The sequence below is a fragment of the Toxorhynchites rutilus genome, chromosome 3 (genome assembly GCF_029784135.1).
Source record: "Toxorhynchites rutilus septentrionalis strain SRP chromosome 3, ASM2978413v1, whole genome shotgun sequence".
In the NCBI taxonomy this organism is placed as follows: Eukaryota; Metazoa; Arthropoda; class Insecta; order Diptera; family Culicidae; genus Toxorhynchites; species Toxorhynchites rutilus.
Window position 1 is genome coordinate 48041946 of NC_073746.1, and position 25360 is coordinate 48067305.

General features: G+C 39.5%; 1 protein-coding gene across 2 annotated transcripts; it reads left to right on the top strand.

Moving 5' to 3' along the window:
* The first annotated feature begins 1835 nt into the window (after nucleotides 1-1835).
* On the top strand, nucleotides 1836-20969 carry LOC129778112 (cytokine-like nuclear factor N-PAC). Of its 2 annotated transcripts, none has more exons than XM_055784800.1 (8): nucleotides 1836-2382; nucleotides 2979-3104; nucleotides 3167-3539; nucleotides 3631-4125; nucleotides 4194-4334; nucleotides 9172-9385; nucleotides 9451-9540; nucleotides 19828-20969. In XM_055784800.1, the coding sequence occupies exons 1-8, from the start codon at nucleotides 2342-2344 to the stop codon at nucleotides 20025-20027; spliced, it is 1680 nt and encodes a 559-aa protein (XP_055640775.1). In that variant the 5' UTR covers nucleotides 1836-2341; the 3' UTR covers nucleotides 20028-20969. The 2 variants fall into 2 exon arrangements, with proteins under 2 accessions (XP_055640775.1, XP_055640776.1); XM_055784801.1 differs by having other exon boundaries at nucleotides 3167-3500.
* The last annotated feature ends 4391 nt before the right edge of the window (nucleotides 20970-25360 follow it).

Consider the following 25360-nt stretch of genomic DNA (forward strand, 5'->3'; position numbering starts at 1 on the left):
TACTTGCCACGTTTTGATTGTTTCGATTTTCGGTTTCTCCAACACAGACTTCAAACCCAAGGTGCTTGAGGGAAGTGCAAGTAGCGGGAGCTTTTGTTCCCACCGAAATGTGTTCCCTAACACTGACAACAAAACCGAGATGCCTGGGAGAAATCGGCATTGTGAATACATGCAAGTTGTGGAAACTTTTGTTCCCACCGAAATAAGTTCCCTAACACAGCCATCAAAACCAAGATGCCTGGAGAAATTGCCATTGTAAATATATGCAAGTTGGGGGAACTTTTTTCCCATCGAAATGTGTTCCCCAACACAGCCACGAAAACCAAGATGCTTCACAGTTATTCTATACTTACACAGAAAATATGTTGAATTCAATTGAATTCGAAAATTGTTTCATTCAATCAATAGTTTAATCAATTCAAACATATGATTTTTACTAAGTGGTCCCGCGTCAACCTTTCGGTTATGTCATATATATGACCCACCCATTTTTCATGGTCAAATATATAGAAATTTTTGAATTATAAATGGTGATATTGTTCAACAACGTGTGATTATAAGTAATACGTTGTTAAAGCAATTGTAGGGTGCTCATACTCTGTTTGACCGAAGCCAAATATTTGACTCTTTTCGACAGATAAAATTTTATCAACGTTAACTGATCAGATATATTCGGCCAAAATCGCGACAACCAAATATTTCGTAATTGGATGCCTAAAATATTGTTTCGGCCTGTTTTTCCCCCATGACGGAACATGGTTAGGTTACCTTAAATTTTTCAGTCGATTTTTTCCTTATCCGATGTTTGACATTGTTTGTCACTGTTGATAATTAAAGAGCGGCGAACCAAAATTTATCTGTCAAAAAGTGTCAAATGTTTGACGTCCGGACACACAGTGTACTCTATAGTTGAGCTAAACTCAAATTGAAAAGAGTATAATGCGTGTGACATGGCGCGACATGGGGCGCTTCTTGTAACTAATAAAGGTGGAGTACACCAAAAAAAATGGCGTAAAAGAATGCCCCTTAATCGGCGCGCGCTCGTCCCTACCACACTCGTACGCATATTTGCAGGTTATTTCTTCGCAATGAGACGATGAGACAATGAGAGATAGTGCCAAATCGCGTAATTTCAAGAAAATATCGTGAAAAAAATCACGTAGTTTGTAGCAAAAAAAAAGAATCCAGTGTACGTGGTTTGACGAACAGGTCGAAAAAAAAATTTACCAAACAAGAACAAAAAATTTACTCGTAGCGTTTCATATCAAATATGTTTGATCAGGACATGGAAACCTGGTTTTGTTTGAGAGATAGGAACCACACAAAAAAATCGCATGTAAATCATACACAACTTCACCATTAGCTTCAAAAATAGTTTTCGGTGAACAATACAAAATTAAATTTGCATCATAGATGAATAAAAATGAACTGACCGTAAACTTCGTCAAATATGCTCCTTTTGATAAATTACTCAAAAATAATCACGTAAAAAAAAGGAAATTCGTTCGAAAACAGGTTTGACTGTACATGTTGATCAAATTTCATCTGTCAAAAAGTGTAAAATTTTTAGCTTCGGTCCATGAATGCCTGGTATTTTTTCCTTTTCAGATGTCTTCATATGGTACGGGGACGATACGAGCAATTTCAAATCGACCGATCGCGTCATCCGAGCCTTTAACAAGAGTAGACAGCTTATCGACGCAAAACAAGACATTCTCAGCCTACAAAGAAAATGATCGTTCGTCTATTTCAGTGTTTCGTCTGAAATGCCCATCTTCCGCAACCGTCATATGTCATTCTCGCAGCACATTCATTCGTTCTCAGTGACGGGTTGCGTACTTTGCGTCGAAAATCATAACAACCAACAAGCCGCCATTTTTTATTATCGCGGCTCCATCCACAGCTTGACACAAGAGCGTCATTTTCTGCTGCATCTGAAGATAATTTTTACTGAAAAATAGACAAAATTTGTGTACGTAAGCTCGCTCAAGTTCCCGATCCGCTCCCGGCGGCCGGTAGTGGATGAACCTAGTGACGCTCCGTGACGGAGGTGGTGATTTATTTTTCTCGGAAAACTGTTTTTGATCCGTTTGCGTACGGCGGGGGCAGTATCTCCCCGGACGATTTTCCGCGCGAGGAAGTGTTTTCTTATTTTCTTTTTGGTTTACACTCCCCGAATCGAGTGGCTTTTTTGCTGCGTTGGTAGTTTATGAGGTAGTTTGCTAGCGTTCGAGTGACGAACAAGAAGAGTTGATAGGATAAAAAGTGCAATTCAGTGATAAGGTGGAAAATAGCATCAGACAGAGTGTGTTTGTAGGGAGATCAAGCCAGTAGAGTCAACATGACAGACTTTAAAGGATACGCCGTTAATGATCTCGTATGGTGAGTAATTTTGGTTCCCCGCAAAAGGCTAAACCGAGTTTTGGTTGTTGCAGGCGGGGTCTGATGGATCTGATTTGGTGGACACTTTTCAGCAGTGAAAGAAGCGGGAGAAGTCACTGTCTCGCACATAACCTCAATTTTGTACGAGAGATCATAACTTTGTGATAAATTAACGCATAAAAGTCGTGAAATCCGGCCAAAACTAGGATTAAAGAACGCGGACTGAGGATGAAATGACCGTATATTTAAAAATTTGACCAATGGTGCGTCGTATTTGCAAAAATAGTTCGCGTTACGCTTGCCTTAGATGACGTCACTACAATGCAGAGCGTTCAATATATTTCACTATGGATACGATCGAGAGTTTGTTTATCATTACTAACCTTCCATTTGATGAATGATAATTGATATTTATAATGTCTACACATTGCCATGGTTTGTTTGTTGATGGTGCTTGGCGTAAAATTTCCCGGAAGGGTATGAAGGTTTCCCTTTACTCATTTTTTTTTAATAATGCGTAAGAGTTTGTTAAGGGGACGGGGAGATTGAATAATCAGATAGACTGCTTGTATGATTTAAAGCTGTTCCTTTGACAGGGCCAAGATGAAAGGCTTCTCACCATGGCCTGGCCGAATCTCGGAACCACCAGCGGAATTACGTCGCATCGCGGTGAAGAAAAACATTCCGGTTCGCTGTATATTTTTCTTCGGTTCGAACAATTAGTAAGTGCCTCCATAATTCCGAAATTGCTCATAGCATCTAATCCAAAATACTTCCCTCACAGCGCATGGATCGAGGAAACACAGATCAAACCATATCAAGAGTTCAAGGAAAAGCTGCTATCATCGTGCAAGTCGGCTGGTTTCAAGGAAGCTGTCCAGCAGATTGAGGAATACATTTCCAACCCAGAAAAATTTCAATCATTGTTCGTCTCGGAGCAGGCGAATCGGCCCGATCCGGATGTGGAATTTAACAAACTGCGCGAAGCGGCAAACAGCGAAAGTGCCGACGAGGCGTCCGTCAACAACACGTCGACTCCTGCCGCATTGGAGGCAGAGGCAGAAGAACAACAGCCCACAACACCAATCACCGCAAAGAAATCCGCAGCCAAAAAGAAAGTACGTGCCTCGTTACCCATCAAATTGAACGCTGTTAAGGTGGTTTGCTTTTGTTTTTGTTTATGCTTCTTTGTCACATTCTGTTGGTGACTTAATTTAACACAAAATTCTCGGGTGTTAATTTTTCCAGGCCGCCTCCACGACCAAGGCGAGATCGATAGGAAACAAAGCCAAGGCTGCAATCGAAATCGAAGCCACTTCGCCGTCACCAAAGCGTAAACGAAAACTGCTGCTGGAACCGGTTGACTCGCCCGCGCTGAATTTGGACACTTTCTCACCGGTTCGGCGTAACGTACCTGTTTCGCATCTCTTGAACCGTCCGGTGACGGTTGCACGTCCGGCAACGCCGGAAATCGATATGTCCAGTGTGTCGAATGCACTCCAGTCGCGTAACATTCAGGCGTCCAATCTGAAGTTTGGCTTCCTCGGACTCGGAATAATGGGCTGTGGTATTGTGAAGAATCTACTCAACTCGGGCCACTCGGTTGTAGTTTGGAACCGAACCGCCACCAAGTGTCGGAAGTTTCAGGAGGCTGGCGCTGAGGTAGCGGATACCCCATCGGACGTGATTGAGATGACCGACGTGACGTTCTCGTGCGTCTCTGATCCGCAGGTCGCTAAAGATGTAAGTTTTATTTTTGGGTTAACAACCGCAAACTGATTCATTTATCTGTGCTTCTTCTGCCATTTCAGTTGGTATTCGGTAACTGTGGCGTGATGTCGGCCAACCTTGTTGGCAAGGGTTACGTCGAGATGACGGGAGTGGATCCGGAGACGTCACAAGACATCGCTGAGCAGATTATTTCAAAAGGAGGACGGTATCTGGAAGCACAAGTAAGATTGCAACTCTCTCTCTCGCCAACCACGGTTGATTTACGAGGGGACGAATGATTGTCTAGCGTTGTTTCCTTCACCAAGTGATGTTGACAATTGCCTTACGCAAAATTGCAGCCTAAGACAACTTGCAGATGATGGAGTGGTATCTGTCGTAGGATCAAATGAATCCGACCTGCAAGGACCCTTGCAAGATACTTGGAACAATTTTCCAGCCTGGGCCGTTGGTCTAGGGATTGAGGTCTCCACGGAGAAAACAAAGATGGTCGATTTTTCTTGGGAGCATAAACCAGCAGAACCAAAGCTGACAGCCGATCACTTATGCTACGTCATCGAGATATCTTGGGGTCTGGTTCGATTCTAAATGTACTTAGAAGGTCCAAATTGAGTATCTGAGTGAAAACTTTCAACAAAGAATTTCTCCGTATAAATACCAGCACCACGTGGGGAGCCCATTCAGAAGATCTTATTATGTTGTATCGAACAACTGTTCTTACAGTGATGGAGTATGCAGAATGTCGACTACCTTGAAAATCATGGAATATCAGAGAACTCAAATAATGCCAGAGAATATCAGGGAATTTCGTCACCAATCTGAAAAAAAAAGAAATTCCACCAATTAGAATTTCGATTATTGCAGTAATTAGAAAATTAATTATACCAAAAAAAGTTGGTAGACTAGTTTGACTCTGTGAAGTTTTTCCAGCATATGTTGTATGCTTTTGTCTGTAGGTAAACTTGGTCCTTCCGAAGCGTAAACAGCGCAGAAGTAGACGGTTCCAACGTTTGCGCTGTTTTTACTTGGATTTGGCATCAGCATTTGCAGTTCAGCTTCAACCAATTCGCTCAATTTTCTTCTTCGAAAATTATTGATAAATTCAAGCTTGAAAATCATACTATCAAGGCAGAGGTCCTGTAGGAAACAGTGATGTGTCACAAATCACTTCGCACTGTTGAAAAAGACATGATTGTGTTAAGAAGAATGTTTCATGGCAGCCTGAAAGCTGAGAAGGTCTAACTAGGGCGTGATAAAATGAGCTTTATGATGACGTTTGGATCGATGAAATTTTGTAGGCTTAACATCGTCAATGGTTTCTACGAGTCTTTGAACAGAACTGCTGAAATTGTGTAAAATTCCTGGTGTGAATATTCTTCCACCGAACCGAAAAATAACCAGCCATGCCTCTATGCCATTGTTTTTTGGCAACATTTTGCTACCTTGGAGGTTTAGCAAAATGTTCGATTTTTAGGGAAGTGGATAATTGGGAAGAAATAATTCGTAAGCATTGAAATTTCTATACACCCGACAATAAAAATAACAGCAAACGCTTTCGTTTGAAAGAAAATCAGTAATAAGTAATAATTACATGAAATAAGAAATGTCACATCTCACCTTAGGTGGATTAATTTAGGTTTATACTTAGAGACCTCCATTCTACTGTGCTTGTTCGTCTCGGAATGTAAAATTGGTGCATATATGAATACCGTATATTTGCTAATTGCAGTGTTTTTTAGTTCGCCGTATGTGCGGCTTTCCCGGAAAATGGAAGATGGGAAAAATACTTCTTGGACATTGCACAATGGTCCAGGAGATTTATTTAATTGGAAATTAGCATTTAGAGCTCAACAGTTATTCTATTCAGTTATGATAGAGCGCTCATTTTTATGTTATCATCAAAAATAGGACGACCAAAAATAAATATAACTTTCTTATCTTTAGAGATAGAGGTAAACATAGTTCGACAATGATGTAGTCCCAGTTATTTGAGACATTTTTGTAGAACAAGTTTTTCTCTATTTCTTAAAATAATCGATATAGCGCCTTTTTTCTATGTTACGTTAGGGTCACCATGAAAAAAAACTATTTTTTCGCTCTAACTTTTATATTTCAAATTCTACATGCAAACTGTCTTCGAAAGACTTTTAGAGTTTACTAATACAAACATTTTTCGATGCAGAAATTGTCGATATCTCAACTTCACTCAATGTTATTGATATTTCTTCCCAAAAAATACGCTCTCTTCAATTGTTTGTCATTCTTTTAGTTTATTGGCGGCATTTTAAAGAGCATATCTCAATCTACATGATGTGTGATTTTCAAAACTATTTTATTTTTCGTGTTTGAGAAAATCAAAATTTAAATCATGAGTTTTTGGGTATAAAACATCAATAACTTTGAGTAGGATTAAGATATTGACAAGTTAAAAAAAATAAAAAATTAATGCAGGTATCGATAAGCTCTTAAAATCGTACCAAGACAATTTTGATGTAGAATTTGAAATATAAAAGTTAAAGCAGAAAATATATATATATATATATATATATATATATATATATATATATATATATATATATATATATATATATATATATATATATCTTATATTTGCAATTGCTCATCGGAACATATCGTTCATACATTTTACTTTAGTATTGAATTGTTATTTTTTTTTCAAATGTATTCAAAGACTCGTGTCAATGAAGCGCAACACAGTCTGATAAGTGAATTGATCTATTTACGTGTGCTTTGCTCTTCTCTCACAAACACTATTACCCAATTTTTACACGTGGGTTTACCTATACTACCACAATGGCTAGCTTCCACCTTCACCTTAATCATTCTCAAAATCATTAATGGGTTTTCATTCAAAAACTCGTGATTTCAATTTTAATTTACTCGAACACAAAGAATAAAATAGTTTTTGAAAATCATATATTATATAGAGTGAAATCTTTCAAATTCCGTCAACAAACATTTTTTATGTTTGCCCCAGAAAGAATGACAAACAAATGAAAAGAGTGTGTTCTTTGGGAAGAAATATCAAAAACTTGGAGTAAATTTGAGATATTGATAAGTTCTGCATCGAAAAAAGTTTGTATTAGTAAGCTCCAAAAGTCTTTCGAAGACAGTTTGTGTGGAATCCATATTGTGGAATCCATTATGTTCGGGCAAAAGAGAATCGCCCCGAAGCACACATGGAGGACTTACCTCGTAGACGGACGGATAACGAATGCTTGGTGTTCCAGCCAATGCCGAAGTAGCCGAGACGATGACAGATCGGGCCGCTCATTTTGTGCGTCATCGGTTGGTAGTGCTGTGGAGGATGTGTTGCAAATTTTATTTTATCCAAGGGGTTTTAAGCCCCCACATCTCTCCTCTTCTCACAAGGTGAAATGAGAGAGAAGAAAAAGAAAAGAAGAAAAAAAGCAAACAAAACCCTTGATGATTTATTGATTCATTACTTTCATTTAAAGACTAGATGATCTGGCGATCTTCGTCCCACCCAAAATTATTTTGGAATACATGGAATACATGTCTGATACATAAAAGTAAATTTTCATTCATAATTTTTATTTTCCACCTGAGAATCATTTTCGCTTCACACTAACGGAACACGAAGCTTAATTCCGCATACGCAAAATCCAATTTTCAAAAATTTCAAAACTTTTTTTTTCACCAGTATATTGTTCTACGGGCAGAGACGTGAGACGTATACAACAAAATAAAGACAGCTCAATTCGAACCATTCCTTTCTCGGGTTTTGCGTTTACCAACACATTTGGCCTTCTATTTTTATTTATATACATATAGGAGACATAGTAGTGCGTTATTTTGCCTGAAAAACCATTGTAGAAATTCGAAGAAAGATCAATTTCGTTAGCGCAACCATCGAAAGGATTAACAACGATTATCATGATGTAGTTTCCGAACATATGAGAATTTAATTTTCCGACTTTCCTTCAGATTTTTTCCAAAATTTTCCGAGTTTTCTGTCCACTACATTGATCTATGGACACACACAAATCCAACAAAATAAAGACGGCTCAAATCGGACCATTCCTCCTTCGGGTTTTTGCGCCTAGCAATACATTTGGCCTTCTATTTTTATTTACATAGATAGTATTACAACGTATCAAGAAGAAAATCATATCTGTTTATTATGAATGGATTCATCAACTTCCTTTGAAAAACCATCATTGTTTACCCGTTTCTTACGACATTGCGAAATGGCCACACTCTTTGCACGTGTTACAGTTCTTGAAGAAAGCTGGACCCTGCTTCCCATTATGCTTCGAACGATCGCATCGGAAGCACCGATTGTGTTTCCCGACAAATTTATTGTAGAACTATTTACGCTTGTTCGGTGAGCCATTTGCATATCCCCGATCTTGAAAGTACAATCCACCTGATCAGATTGTCTTCTGTTCTGACTGCTGTTTTCTTGGTTTACTAGTAACTTCCATTATACTTTCCACTTTGGAGGGACTCGCGTTGATGTTAAATTCTTCAGCTCATGTTTGTATAGCAGACTGAATATTATGATTATACGTTCTTGCCGCATTGGCAACGTTTTGGTTGCCCATTCCCTGTAGTATTTGAAAACGGATAAATCTATTCCGATCATTGCCATAGCCACGCATACCGGCCTTTTCCACGACCTTGCATAGAATTCTACAGCAGACTCGTAAGACTCCTACTTGAGACGAGTGAACTCTTCGTGTTCAGCTGTTGTATCAACTAGTGATCGCAGATATGTGCTAATAATACACTGCATTTCATTTTCACCGTGAAGTGGAAACGGGAATAAAGCCGATTATCTGACCACTGGTGTACAAGACCTTACAAATGGATAGTTTAATGATTTCTATATTAATAAAACATGGTTTTCGCGTTGAAATATCTTTTTTTGTGTTTGTACTTCATTTTTAGTCCTTTATCGCGTTATTCGTTATGCGCGTTGGCCTAGCCAGACTATTTCGCGGATAATCGGAGTTCTACTGTAAACGAATTTAAAAAAAATTGAAGCCGATACTAACTCTTATTTCCACTTAACAGATACAGGGTTCGAAAAACCAAGCCGAGGAAGGTACACTGATAATTCTGGCCGCCGGCGAGCGGCTGCTGTTCGAGGAGTGCCAGACCTGCTTCGAGGCGATTTCGCGGAATTCGTTCTACCTGGGTGATGTGGGCAACGCAACCAAAATGAATTTGGTTCTTCAGATGATTTCCGGTGTGACGCTAGCGGGTATCGCCGAAGGATTGGCGTTAGGTAAGATGGTTTGCGCTAAGATGCAGTGGCGAGGCTAATTTCAACTTTTTTCCCCTACCGAGCAGCTGATCGTGCTGGATTACAGCAGAAAGATGTCCTCGAAGTACTGGAATTAACCAGTATGTCATCGGAAATGCTGCTGCAAAAGGGAAATGGTACGTATTTGCAAGATTCTTGAAATGTACACTATTTTCACATTTTCACCAGTTCGAACCAAATTCCTTTTTTAGTATTTCTTTCGGAAGCTGGTCATTGAGATCTGAAACGTATTTAATCGTTTGAGCGTGGAGCATATTTTGTTAGCATATGCCGAAAATGCGGATGATTTAGTGTATATTTATATGGACTGATGATGGGTGCAAAAACCATCGGATGAGCATTAAGCGATATAATCTAGATTATTTCAATTTGTACCCCTAATATGCTCCCCTCAGTTTTGATATAATATTAGGTTGGGGAAAAAGTAATCGATTATTTTTGTGTGAAATTCTAAACTTTTTTTTAATATGCTTCGGATTGTCCGATTTGCCCGATATATACCGTTTTGTTGTAAAATTTTCCATTCTAAACGTAGCTTCATAATGCCTATCTCATAGAAGCCTTGGTTCTTATTGGCGAAAAACTCTAGCAAACAGATTTTTACAATCTCCTCTTGATCCCAATTTTTTATCACTCATGATGTTTTGCAATGCGAGAAAAGATGGTACAGGTCGGACTCGATTATATGTGATTCGACTGTATACAATTTCGGACTCGATTATATATAGCTTCTATATGCTTCTATCTGATTTTTTAGGATAAAATTAATAATAACACATTAAAAATTACTAACTTTGAAGTTATTAACTTCCAAAATGTTATTCAAATCCACTTATTTAGATGATTCACAACGATATTCTGTAATAAATTTTTTAAATATTTTTTTTTCTGTAATAAACTTGTGCATATCTGGGCTATTTTCCATTTCCTACTATCATAACGACAGTGACATACAGTGATTCTAAATAGATATCTAAATCTACAACAACTATTCGATACCTGACCGACCAATCAAGAGATTTTTGACTTTTAGTTTTTGAAATCGATTTTTTTCAGTGTAGGATTTCAAAAAATATTTTTTCAGTATTGAGTATTTCAGTATTTTTCTGAGAATTCAATTATTTTCCTGAAACTCTTTCATGGACCACTTTTTTGTAGGACTTACCATTTTCAAATAAAAAAAAATTATTAAAAATGGTCAGAAATATTAAGCCCTTTCCATATGTTAGACTAGGTATATTTTCGGAAAACTAAGTATGCCAAGTTGCTTAATTAGGCAAGGTCTTCACGCCCAGAATGTTTCATATGGTTCCGAGAGGGTCATGTCAATCCCATAGACGAGTTGGCGCAAAATTCGTCTAAACATTTTCCAAAATTTTCATTAAAACTCATCATTATAATATAGGGTCATCAGACACAATTTTCGTTTGATATTTTTTCACAATTTTCATAAAAAGATTTTACTCTATCAAATAGAAAGCACATTTGAAACGGAATAACTTATTTAATTTTGGAAATATTGAACTCCCGTCCCCGCCAGGCTAACGCCATAGAGCCTGCATAAAAATATATATTTTAGAAAAAAAAACTAATTTTTATTAGTCATGATAGTGGTTTGGCCGGATACAGGATAACGAATATCTGGCCAGCTTCGAGGTAGGATAGTCGGATATCCGGTAGCCAGATATTCAGACCATTTCTCGAAACCAGACAAGAAATCTCATTTTTTTTTTATTAATCCGTTTATTTTTACAGGCTCAGTTACATAAGTTTAAAGGAGCCAAACTCTTAACTATATTTCAACTAGCATATATCAACATGTTGTTTCCTTAATTCTATGGTTAATGAAATAGGAAACCGATTACTCGCGGTCGACTCGAGTTTAGAAGGGTGACACATTTTCATTAGGAAAAGGATGGGATGTAAGGAGATGTGTGTTTACACTCGCACTCACATTCACATTCACATTCTCATTCACACTGACACTTCACACTCAATTCTTAAAACTATCCTTACATCTAATATGTATTTACAATTTAACTTATTCTAATGTTAGTAGGAAGGGAACCGATAGCTCGCGAAGGACGAAAAGGAGGGGAAAAGGATGTATAAACAATCACACTCGAAGATCGATAGCTTTAAGGAAAACATATATTTGGGACATGTAATCAAGGTCTAACCGAGCCAACACATCTCTCACTGGCACATTGGACTGCTTTCCTCCAGCCCGAAGGGAGTTTTCTAAATTCGATCTGGCGACAAGATACAACTCGCACGACCAAACAACGTGTTCGATATCGTGGTAACCATGGCCACAACCGCAGAGATTGCTGTCGGCAAGATTAAAACGAAAAAGCAGCGCGTCTAACGAACAGTGATTGGACATGAGTCGGGAGAAGGTGCGAATAAAGTCCCGACTCAATTCCAGACTTTTGAACCACGGATTGAGGCTAACCTTAGGGATAATTGAGTGAGGTGCTAAAAAATTTGTTGAACACTCCAAATCCTGTGGACTCATTCATAGAGGACCCATCAGTAAAGTACATATTATCACAATTGACACGCCCATACTTTGCTTCGAAAATCGTAGGAACGATCCCCGATCGATGATAATCTGGAATTCCATGGATATCCTGCATCATGGACAGATCAAAATGCACAGAGGAATTGATGTAGTCAGGAAAACAAACACGGTTGGGAATATACGAAGAAGGATCAACCTGCATGGAGACGAATTCATGATATGAGCTCATGAATCCAGAATGAAAATTTAGCTCGATCAGCTGCTCAAAATTTCCGATCACCAATGGGTTCATAACCTTACACCGAATGAAGAACCGAAGAGATAATAAATTGAAGCGATCTTTTAGTGGGAGTACGCCTGCCAAAACCTCGAGACTCATGGTATGCGTTGAGGGCATACATCCCAACGCAATACGGAGACAAAGATACTGAATTCGCTCGAGTTTAATGAGGTGTGTTTTGGCAGCTGATTGAAAACAGAAACTGCCATACTCCATCACTGAGAGAATAGTTGTTCGATACAACATTAGAAGATCTTCGGGATGGGCTCCCCACCAGGTGCCGGTAATTGTACGGAGAAAGTTTATTCTTTGTTGGCATTTTTTACTCAGATACCTAATATGGGCCCCCCAAGTACATTTGGAGTCGAACCAGACCCCAAGATACTTGAATGACATAGCATGAGTGATCGGTTTACCCAAAAGTTGAAGCTTTGGTTTTGCTGGTCTATGCTTCCTAGAAAAAACCACCATCTCTGTTTTCTCCGTGGAGAATTCGATCCCTAGCCCAATGGCCCAGGTTGAAAAATTGTTCAAAGTATCTTGTAAGGGTCCTTGCAGTTCGGATTCGTTTGATCCTACGACAGACACCACTCCATCATCTGCAAGTTGTCTTAGGTTGCAATTTTGTGTAAGGCAATTGTCGATGTCGCTTACATAGAAGTTGTACAAAAGGGGGCTTAAACATGAGCCCTGGGGGAGTCCCATGTAGGAGACCCGACTTACTGTCGAATCCCCGTGAGAAAAATTCAAATGTTTCTCACAAAGCAAGTTATATAACATATTATTCAATAGAGGCGGCAGACCCTGAGAGTGTAATTTGTCTGACAGGACCTCTATTGAAACAGAATCAAAGGCCCCCTTTATGTCCAAGAATACTGAAGCCATTTGTTTTTTTTCGGCGTAAGCCAATTGAATTTCTGAAGAAAGCAACGCAAGACAATCATTCGTCCCCTTGCCCCTGCGGAACCCATATTGTGTATCTGAGAGTAGGCCATTCGTTTCAACCCATCGATCAAGGCGAAACAAGATCATTTTCTCCAACAATTTCCGTATACAAGACAGCATTGCTATTGGGCGGTACGAATTGAAGTCGGACGCGGGTTTTCCGGGTTTTTGAATAGCTATAACTCGTACTTGTCTCCAATCATCTGGAACAATATTATGCTCCAGAAACCGATTGAATAAGTTCAACAAGCGATGTTTCGCCACATCAGGGAGGTTTTTCAGCAAGTTGAACTTAATCCTATCCGATCCCGGAGCAGAATTGTTACATGAAAGGAGAGCAAGAGAGAATTCTACCATCGAAAACTCGGAATCAAGATCGCACCTATCTTGTGGTATATCTCGAACAAATTTTTGCACAGGAGCTGAATCAGGACAAACCTTTCGTGCAAAATTAAAGATCCATCGATGTGAATATTCCTCGCTTTCATTGGATGAAGAGCGATTTCTCATGTTTCGAGCCACTTTCCATAATTTTTTCATTGACGTTTCTCGTGACAAACCTCCCACGAAATTTCGCCAATAAGCACGTTTTTTCCCTTTGATCAAATTTTTGAACTGATTCTCAAGGGCTAAATACGTTTGAAAATTTTCAGGAGTACCACGTTTCCGAAAAGCTTTAAATGCATTCGATTTTTCTACATAAAGCTTGGAACATTGGCTATCCCACCATAGATTGGGAGGCCTTCGGAAAATGGTGGAACCTGGATTGGGTTTCGTTTGAGCGCGAACTGCGCTGTCATAGATCAAACGAGAAAGGAAGTTATACTCCTCCAATGGAGGTAAACCATCTCTGGAATTGATGGCTAGAGTAATCGCGTCCGCATATTTTTTCCAGTCAATGTGTCTTGTGAGGTCATATGCCATGTTTATAGATTCAGAAGAATTCGACCCAATGGTGATGGAAATTTTGATTGGCAAGTGATCACTACCGTTGGGGTCCTGGATTACATCCCACTTGCAATCTAACGATAGTGAATTCGAGCAAAGCGAGAGGTCAAGAGCACTTGGGTTAGCAGGAGGTTTAGGTACACGTGTTGTTTCCCCAGTGTTCAAAATGGTCATATTGAAGCTGTTACAAAGGTCATATATCAACAATGAACGATTGTCGTCGTACTGTTCCCCCCAGGCAGTTCCGTGAGAGTTGAAGTCTCCCAAGATCAATCGTGGCTCAGGAAGGAGTGAGCACATGTCAACAAGTTGCTTGCGGCTAACCGCAGCTCTCGGAGGCCAATACAAGCTGACAATACAGAGGTCTTTGCCTCTGATGTTTGCATGACAAGCAACAGCTTCAATCCCTCCAATAGGTGGAAGGTCAATTCGAAAAAATGAGTGGCACTTATTGATCCCCAATAGCACCCCTCCGTATCTGTCATCACGGTCCAAGCGTACAATATTGAAATCATGGAAAGAGAGATCATCTCGCGAAGAAAGCCAAGTTTCGGACAGAGCAAAAACATCACAATTGAACTTATGAATTAAAAATTTGAATGTATCCAATTTAGGGATAAGACTACGACAATTCCACTGTAAAACAGTGATATCTCCGACCTCTCTATTTGAATTAGACATCAAGAGAGATAATCATTGCAAGGAGGGGCCATGTTTGCATCAATTGTTGCAAAATTGTCTTTAATACTGGAAGCATTGAAATGACAATGGTTCTGATGGAGTCGGAAACGTTAAAACACTTGAAGATTTGATCCAAAAGGTCAGACAACTTTATAAATCCCGATTGGGAAGTTGAGCTGGACGGAAAAATAGGGACAGTTGGGGTTTTTGATGTCCCCTCGAGTGCTGGGTCGTTCGAAGGTGAACTATTCCCACGGAAGCCAGGAGGAACCTGATTTTGCTTGTCCGCTGCACTCGTTTTTTTAGGCAAGCTAACAGGGGATATCACCGGAGGGACTTGTGATTGAATTTTGGGAGTGGTCACATTTTTGCGCCGGGGATTCCCTTGGGAAATAAACGGTGTACCCCCGTGAGCTGTGTCCGCTTCCATTTCGTCAACTGGCAACGTGGAAAAGATATTGTGTGAGGAGATTGGATGTTGTTGTTGTTGGGCCTGTGGAGAAGCGCCCTTTAAAATTTCCGCAAAAGTGCGTTTCGAGCGTTCCTTTAAAGAGCGCTTCTGTTTCTCCCAGCGACTCTTGTAATTTTCACAAGCTGAGAGCTCATGTGGGGTCCCCCCGCAATATGGACACTTATGCTCAGTCGCACTGCAGGATTTGCCCACATGTTGCTCTCCGCAAGTGGCACAGCGCTCCTTGTTGGCGCAGTAGTCTGCTGTGTGACCAACTGACTTGCATTTGTTGCAAGTCATGGGCTTTGGCACGAAGAGACGCAGCGGAAGCCTCAATTTGTCCACCATAACGTAGTCAGGGAGGGCGGAACCAGCAAAAGTTACTCGAAACGAGTCGGACGGCGTGAATTTTGTTTTTCCCTCTTCCTGGGACACTTTTCCTAATTGATGGCAGTCCAAAATTTTAACTTTCGTCAAAGGGAGCTTTTTAAATCTGCCATCTCCCTCTTTTATTAATGCGCTCGTCAGACCCGTTTCTGTGATCACCCCCGAAATTTCTACGTTATGGCAGGGCACATAGACGCGATATTCTAGTACGAACCTATTGTCGACAACAATCTCGTTAGCTTGCTTCCGATCAGCCACGACAACACGCAGTTTGTTCGGTCGAACCTTTCTAATTTCGACCACGGAGGAATAATTTTTTGTCAGATCTTTCATGATCTGAATGACGTTGAGCGATTTCCCGTTGGGTTTTGGCCGGAAGAAAACAACCCATGGGCCAGATCCAGATGCATCTTCTGGATAGACCTTGACACGCGGAGAGGGGACAATTGCGGGGGAGGACGAGGTCGATTGTTGAGCGGGAGCGGGAACAGTTGGGCTGGGAGGCAAGTTCGGGAGATAATCGGAAGCGGGAGCGGGAGATTGAGGGGGCGAAGTGGAAAAGTTTGCCAATTTTCTTGAAGGGGGCTTGTTGAGGTTGATTAACTCTTCCTCTGAAAAGACATCGTCTGAGGGGGGAACGCGTTTAAGCGACTTCCCAGTAGTTAGTGAGGAGGAAACATCAGATTCAATGTCCATATCAAGAGGATCGCACTCTGCCATTATGGCAGATATACAATTATACTTTTTCTTTTTTTTTTTTTAAATCCTTAACCTAATATATATATAAACTAAAATACTTGAAGCGCACGGTGCGGATGATTTGTAACGGTGCTCCAATCGAACCACGTGATGATCGCTTGGCACAACAGCAATGGTGTATCGCACCACAATACGATGACGAGGAACGGCACACGCTCACAGCGCCCGCAGTGGAGGACTTCTCCCTCCCGCTGGTTGTGATTACTTATCACTTCACTCTCGCAATAAAGAAAACACCGTTAGAGCGACACAATCACTTCAGCGAAACCGATAACGGTATTGTTCCAACACAATAACGGACACGAACAACTTTGCGTCCGGCGGCTTCGGACTGCGCGAGCTGACTGAGAAATCTCATTGAGCCATGCCAAAATATATTTAGACAAATTTTCTGATAGTAACAGCTGTTTGCCGTCTTCAACATCGTTCAACGAAACAAAGGCGATGAAACTGAATAAAACGTGGCAAATTTCCTTTGCCAATGCCGCGATCAGGCAAATAAACAAATTGCCAACGAAATCGACTGTTATGTAAAAATATTCCGAATCGATCGCCATTACGATCCATTTGTTTGGTGGTTACTCTAAGCCAGTGGTATTCAACCTTTTCTTCAGAGGGACCACAAACACATGTTAGGCATGGTTTCACGGGCCGCAAAACAAAAATAAATGTACTAGGAAATTATAGCCGGCGAAAAACAAACATTATAAAAATTCAAGAACGAAACTCTTTAGTAGGGGAAGGATGGTAAAGACGGACACATTAAGTAAACGTTGTTTTTTTCGTCAATTTCACAAAAAAATATATAGCTATCTCGCCACAATTTGATAGTCTAGGTCTCTTTTCATAATAAAATTTGTCTTTGAGGCGCAAATTTCGCGAAATGAATGTGTCCGGCATCTTTGAAAAAAATAAGATTGAATCGAGAAAGACGGTCACGAATTGAAAATTCAAGTTCTTGTAATCATAAGTTTTAGAGGTCTTCAAATATGCCTTCAAAATGATCGAACGAAATGGCTAAACTTAAATCACCTAGAAAAGCTTGTAATTTTTCTCATTTTTTTTATGTCTAAAATAGCTTCCGGCATTCGGAATGACAAATTCGGATTACGTTTTAAAAAACGCTCTGCTGATTCGTCTATGATATCTGGTTGCACTTGCAAACGTAGTTAGTGGGCATCTCTTGAGAATAGAAGGAGGAGATAATCAAATTGTTTTCAAAACAAAACTCCTTTTCCTTCGGCGGAGTGTCCGCCTCAAACGAATTGATTAGTATTTTTTTTTCAATATTCCTGGAGTAAAATGAGAAAACTTCACCGCTGGTTCGATGAACTGGAAGGGAAGAGATGGTAAAACACTCACGTAAGGAATAATACACAAAAAAAAACTTGATAACAACGAGAACCTTTGAAAAAAATGCATAAAATGCAGACAAAAATTTACATCAAGCTGCTCTTTGTAGATTACTTTTTTGTAACTTTTTTCTAACAGAAGGCCAGCTAGGTGTACACAGTAAGTGTCAAAGTGATACACTGTCGGAGTTTCACCAATATTCATAGATTTTTGTGTATGAGTTCCAATCATCATACACACCAGATGGCCCAACCTTCTGGCCCTCGGGCCGCAGGTTGAGTATCGCTGCTCTAAGCACTCGCAACTACTCGCAACTTTCGGGGTTTGCTAGAGCTTATATTTGAGCTCCCTGTTGTAGTATTTACAGTGAAAGGCAGCTCTGAAGCTTTTTTTTTTTTAATATTTATGTTTTCACCATCCGGCAAATATTAGATAGTTACCGGATATCCGTTTCATCTCTATTTGTTTTATAATTTTTTTATGAAATATGTGTTTATTCCTTCTGAAAAATGTTTATTGGAAGAACCGTCAATGCCGTCAACGCGGATTGCGGTGATTTATATTAGTGATGTCTGGTAATCGTTAGACTAATCCATTAATCAATTAATGACTAGAAAAAACGATTACCAAGCAACTAATCGAATCGATCGAAATTATTATAATTATATCATGCAGTATCTTCCGCTGAACGGCAATAGAAAATCCGAACGACAACTGGCGACAGCTATTGCAGTGGCAATGGAACGAATTTTCATCTTCGCTTTTCAACCGAAGAATACAGCTCTCAATGCTAGAAAATTTCTTGTTCCCACCCGGGTTGCAATGTATTGTTCTTTGACGCCACTTTCATCCTAGGAACAATCGAAGAAATGAATGATCTATTGGAAAGTCACCAATTACCGATAAACCCAAAAACACTCCTAAATTCACACAAACTCTCCCCGGCAAACAGATTATAAATTTTTTTTTTTTTATTTCGGGTATTACATTAGAATGCATCAAACTGTTAATTAATATCTGAATATCTGGCTACCGGAAACTGTTAAGCCCTAAAAAGCGCCACGTTTTTATGGAATGGATTAATTCTTGTTCTCGCGCGAACAAGCTGGCCGTATGTTAAACTTGGCGTCTTTACTGCCAATGCACCACAGACGATTCTCCATCTGTACCATCACTACTATTACATTACTGTGCGCTGGATCGGATTATGGTTCTTTTCTGGAAGTCAGGAAAATTTGCGGTTCTTTTCCGGATGCCAGGAAAAGTTAAAATCGTTTGCTCCTTCTGGTGTAATTTGCTTCCCGGTTAGAAAATGAATGATCAGTTCGGAACTGCGATATGCATGGTGGATAGTTGCGATTGTTTTCGCTGTATTATCGATATATTGAAATAGTGTTCCGCTGTTACTCTAGTCGCCCCTTTTTAGTCGATGCAATTTGAGGATCCCAAATTAGGCCAATGTGTTCCTGTGTCCGAATGAATCATTATGAAAATGACGCAAGTAATATTACGTTGAGACGGCCGAGTTTCTTTAGGATGTTTAGTGCCATTGAATGAGAAGAATAAGAAGAAATTAAAAAATATTTCCAATCCATTGATGAAAACATCTATACGATCTATTTAGAAATGGTCAAGTTATAAGTGTTTGGAATCTTTCATTATTTCCTACATTTTCAATGCTAAGCGCTTGAAATGGCGAAATTTCAAAAATGCTTTTCTTGCCAAAACTAAAAATATTAATCATTTAAAGTCATATAAAAAAATTAAAGAACTGAGTTTGTAAACAATAATCACAATCCTACGTCAAACCTTCGTGCCTCTGAGTACATACTCTTTTTTGTACGAACATTGTATGCTGAAATTCGAGAAATGTTCAAACATTGAAGCATGAATTGAAGGACTCATTCATTCTTTGTGTCTCTTGATCCGTGTGATTCAACTTGCTTCGTGAAAAACAGATGCACACTACCTCATAGGGATCTAATTTTACGTTGATCATATGAAAAAAATACAACCAGCTCAAGTTTAAAATTTCTGTTAATAATGCCACCTCTACCTTTTCCGCCTTTCCCCAGCAATCATCAAGGGTGAATTCCCCACGCATCAGCCGCTGAAACACATGCAGAAGGACCTGAAGCTTGCGCTGGGCATGGCGGACGGGCTCGAGCAATCGCTCCCGATTACGGCCGCATCGAACGAGGTGTACAAGCATGCGAAACGCCTCGGCTACGGATCCCACGACGCGAGTGCAGTCTACGTGCGGGCAAGGTTTTAACAGCGACCGTTTTTCGGAGGGCTAAGGGAGACACAACAAGAACACCACCACCACCACCGCTAATACGGAAGGCGAACACAGACAGACACACACATACACAAGAACAGAGAAGATGTGAGATGACGAGAGGCGTTCGCAGGTTGGTGTTTGAACGGAGAGTAGGTCTATTACAGTCTTTTATTCTGTTTTGTTTAAGTAGCAAAGAAGCAGTTTTGGAAACGTGTCTTTACAAAAACAGATCGAATTGACGGTAATATTATGTTTTACCGATTGACATACAACCGTACAAAAGCAGAGAATTTTTAAAAATCGGTGTACAGATTTACTATTTTTTCATTTTTGAACATAAATAATATGTTCACAATTTACACGTTTCTTCTCATCGTCACACGCAAAATAACCTTCTCCCATAACACTATATACAGTCGACCACATTCGGATAGCAAGCAAAGCAAGTAAACATTTCGAAAGCGAATGTTCCCTATAAATATTTTACACGATAAGTTTTATTACGCAGAAATTTATCTCGAAGGTATCCTTTTACTTGCTCCGTTGATTTACGTTTCTTTTTGATTGATTTTATTGAAAAAAAAAAATTAAAACATATTTCTATAGTTAAGTGAACAATGTAGGTAATTAGTAGATGTACTAGCAGGGGCTTGCAGTGTTAATTTGAAAAGGGAACTACAACTGAACGAAAAAAAAAAATAGTGTCATGTTAGTGCAATCGAACGGTCGATCGAGAAGCACATCTGCTGCAAGAGTTGGAAAGCCAACAGAAATTTATTCGAGGCATAGATTCTAAAAGTGTTTATCATTTTCGCGTTTAGTTGACTCTTTTCAAAAAGTGGAAAAGAACAAAAAAAAATAAAAGAAAATTATTGCGTAATGAATTTCTATTTTCGTAAAACAGTCACCGTAATAAAAGTGTTTGAACAGAAATCTTCACACAGGTTCTGGTGTATTCTTTTTGATGACCGCGAAAAACCTTATTTCAGTTCGAAAACGGTGTAAAGACATTTTCATTTGTGTTTCGTTGCTGGGAAGGTCGTCTTGATCTACACGTGGATGGTCTGAACGTCAGAGAGAATCTTCGACTTAAGCCGTACAAGATAAAAATAGAAGCTAAAATCTTTTGATTCGGCATGAAGAATGTGACATCTATATATATCTGATTCTGATTCTTATGGACTCGGAAACTACTGAACCGGAGGCGATCTGGCGTAGTGGTAACATCCATACCTCTCACGCAGAGATCACGAGTTCAATTCTCACTCCCGACATTCTTCCAAAAATGGAAGTAAAAGTGACGAACCAGCCGAAATGTGTTGAAAATCACTATAATAAAGAAAAAAAAAACTACTGAACCGATCAACATGAAAATTGGTATGTAGGGGTTTTTGGGCCGGGGAAGGTTTTCGTGATAGTTTGAGTACCCTCCCCCTCTCTAAGGGGGGCTGCCATACAAATGAAACACAAATTTTTGCATTACTCGATAATTAATCAAGCGAATGAAACCAAATTTGGCATGTGAAGGTTTTAGAGTGCAAGAAATGTTTCTATGGTGATTAGACTCTCCAACCCCCTCGCTAAGGGGGGGCTGCCATAAAAATGGAGCACGAATTTCTGCATAACTCGAGAATTAATCAAGCAAATTAAACCAAATTTGGCATGTGGAGGTTTTAGGGTGCAACGAATGTTTTTACGGTGGTGAGACACTTCTCCCCCCTCTCTAAGAGGAAACTGAGATACAAATCTCTATATATATATATATAAATGTTCTGTTCGTTTATGTATCCGTCAAAAACTCGAAAAGTACGGAACCGATTGAGCTTAAAGTTGGACACAGTATACAACCCACTTCAAGGAGTTTTGTTACGGCATAAAAAATTGGAAAATTGGAAGAAAGAAGATTTTATATATGACCAGAGTGCGTTTCTGAAATTGAGCTTCTAATGAAAATCGACTATTCAGCAATGAATATGTGTTCTATGCGATGGAAACATCTTTTTTCCACGTGTTTGACAAAATCATGAACTGAAATTGTGTTTCGAAGTGATTTCAAATTTACCGATTTCCCTCATCCATCTCTATATATATATATAAATGTTCTGTTCGTTTGTGTACGCGTCAAAAACTCGAAACGTACGGAACCGATTGAGCTTAAAGTTGGATACGGTATACAACCCACTTCAAGGAGTGTTGTAAAAAATTGGAAAATTGGAAGAAAGAAGAATTTATATATGACCAGAGTGCGTTTCTGAAATAGAGCTTCTAATGAAAATCGACTATTCAGCAATGAATATGTGTTCTATGCGATGGAAACATTTTTTTTCCACGTGTTTAACAAAATCATAAACTGAAATTGTGTTTCGAAGTGATTTAAAATTTATCCACAACCACAATCTGCCACAGCAAAGCGTGGCAGGGTACAGCTAGTGAAAGATAAATTTCTGCAAAATTCGAAAAATATTCAAGCAAATGGAGCCAAATTTGCCATGCGAATGATTTAAGGAACACGAAACGTTTCCATGGTGAATGGACACCTCAGAGGGAGGGGGGGGGGGTCGCTGTTGGTAATGCCATACAAATTTCTGCATAATTCAATAACTAATCCAGCAAACTGAACCAAATTTGGCATGTGGAGGTTTTAGGGAGCAAGAAACATTTCTAAGGCTGTTCAACACACCTTCCTGAGGATAAATGTTTTTATGGTTGTAAGACACTCTTCCCGCTCTTTAAGGGTGGGCTGTCATACAAATGAAACACAAATTTCTGCATAACTCGTAAACTAATCAAGCGAATGGAGCCAAATTTGGCATGTGAAGGTTTTACGGGGCACGAAACGTTTCTATTGTGAATACCTCTCTAAGGAAGGCTGTCATATGAACGAAACACAAGAAAACGTGAATGTTTGAAGGTATTGATAACAAAACTCACTTTCGTTTGTTGTTTCATGCTACGAGTCATGATACTCAAGCAGGCAAACCAAAATGTCATGATCGCTTTCGGTGCTGACAGTTTATGGTCCAGGAAACGAGACGAGCAGACGAGCGCTCGTCTCGTTTGTTTTCATATTCCAGAAGCCGAGTTCTACTAAAAACAGACGAGTAGCTCGTCTGGCTCGACGACCGTTTGGCCGCGCTCGTCTATGAATCAGTCGAATTGTCTAGTTTGTTTGATTGGTTTTGTTCACCTTGTTGATTGAAAGCATCGGTATTCTTCTGCTCCGCCTTTATCTTCAAAAATTGTTTCACGGCTAAACTAGTATTGCATAAGCAATGTATGTTTTCAACTGCAACCATGAAATTCAATTCAGTAATGCAAGATTTTACAGATTTTCAAATGGATCTCTCCCAAACAACACAACCAAATGTAAACATTGAAATCATATCCAGGGATGCTAGAAGACTGTTTTGAATATATGAACATGGCACGAAAAGGGTCTTCACATATTGAACGAAAATGAGTAATTCAAAACAACTACTTTATTGGAAATACGTATATATATAGATTCAAAACTTTTCTTGATAAATCGTTGATTAGGTGAACAAACATTGCCCCCAATAAATACATGATAACAAAACATCTGAGTGATAAAACCGTATGCTCGAGGAAAAATATCTATGAAACCAAAAGATATATATATATATATATATATATATATATATATATATATATATATATATATATATATATATATATATTTTTTTTTTTTTATCCCATTTATTTATTTAAGGCTCATTAGCATTTTAGCTGTAACAGAGCCGAATTTTAATCGTGTACATGTCACATGGTTATCATATCTATAATTAGAACATTACACAGTTGCCATTCGCCAGTATTCCTTCTATACCGTTACATATGGTACATTCACACAGTAGCCATTTAGGCGTAAGGGTATTCTTTCTGTTCTTCCATTATCCAGTTGGACCACCGGACAGCGGAGACAGTTGTTTGATCATTGTTGAGTTATTTATAGAACAGTAGCCCGATGTGTCTGGCAGAGCAGAGCAGTTGTATGGATGAATCGATCTTATTTCGACCGTGGATCGATCTCCATCGCTGATGATTGTTGCGTGGACGTAGCTATTCTGTAACAACACAAAGATGGTCAATGAGGGCCCTGAGTTTTGAACTCACGATCGATCGCTTACTAAGCGAACGCGCAACTAATGTGGCTACGGAGACCCCCTTATATATATATATATATATATATATATATATATATATATATAATATCTTCGAAATAGGAAATGCGAAGTTATAATTCGAATGAAATGGAAATCCGTCGGAATACAGAATAGGGCTGAATATTCTCTCGTCTCCCATATTCTCAACTATTTTTCCCTGTGGGTGAAAACGGATGATTTTTCTCTCGAATCGGCGTGCATTTGGATCTCTGGTTCAGAGCGAAATCAATTATATTTCGCTGGTGCCTGAAATATGGACCCTATTCCAGAAGACGAGCGCTCGTCTCGTTCGTTTTCATATTCCAGAAGCCGAGTTTGACCAAAAACAGACGAATAGCTCATCTGCCCCATCTGCCCCGCTTATGCGCGAATACGAGTTCCATAGTAATTCTATAGAGCTTCCCGAAATTTGTCAGTGAGAGGTAGGATCTTGCTCTTTCGTTTTGGCCATGGTTTGCACATTATCTGATCACGTGTACACGTGCCTAATGATTTCTGTATTGATAAAACATAGTTTTCATGCTGAAATATCTTTTTTCCGTGTTTGCACCTCATTTTTAGCCCATTATTGCATTATCCGCGATTTTCGTTACCTTGCCAGACTATTTCGCGGACAATCGGGGTTCTACTGCACACCGAATGTAGCAACACCAAGGATCGAAAACAAGGGAGCATGATGCGAGTTTGCGATTAATCGCAAACTGGGGTCTCGAGCCATCATACGAATCTTCTCCGGTCCCAAACACCCCCACATATAAATGTTCACGCCGATCGGTTCTGTAGTTTACAAATATATAATCAACAGACAGGCAGACAGAAATCCATTTTCGTATAAGAGGGCGTTGCAAAAGTTTTTACATCTGTGCGTTTGTGGTTCCGTACGAACCAGAGCATGATGGGTGCACCCAATGTGGTCACGGATGTTGGAAGCAAGGCGGAGCACTGTCTTGTAGCCTGCGTATGAGAGGCATACGATAACGCGCATGATACGATACCGAGTGGTCTGCGTAGGAGAGGTACGATAGCACGCATAAAGGTTGCATGGGATGCGTTGATGGTCTTGTGCATACGATAGGTCACCGAGTGACCTGCGTATGATAGCGATAGCGATAGTGCATGATGGACGCAGTTGCTCCGTGT

Bases quoted from the DNA above. Each gene is read 5' to 3' on its own strand.
- LOC129778112 (XM_055784800.1), top strand. From the start codon at position 2,342: ATGACAGACTTTAAAGGATACGCCGTTAATGATCTCGTATG. The intron at 2,383-2,978 runs GTGAGTAATTTT...TTCCTTTGACAG, and splicing joins GCCGTTAATGATCTCGTATG to GGCCAAGATGAAAGGCTTCT. The intron at 4,126-4,193 runs GTAAGTTTTATT...CTGCCATTTCAG, and splicing joins ATCCGCAGGTCGCTAAAGAT to TTGGTATTCGGTAACTGTGG.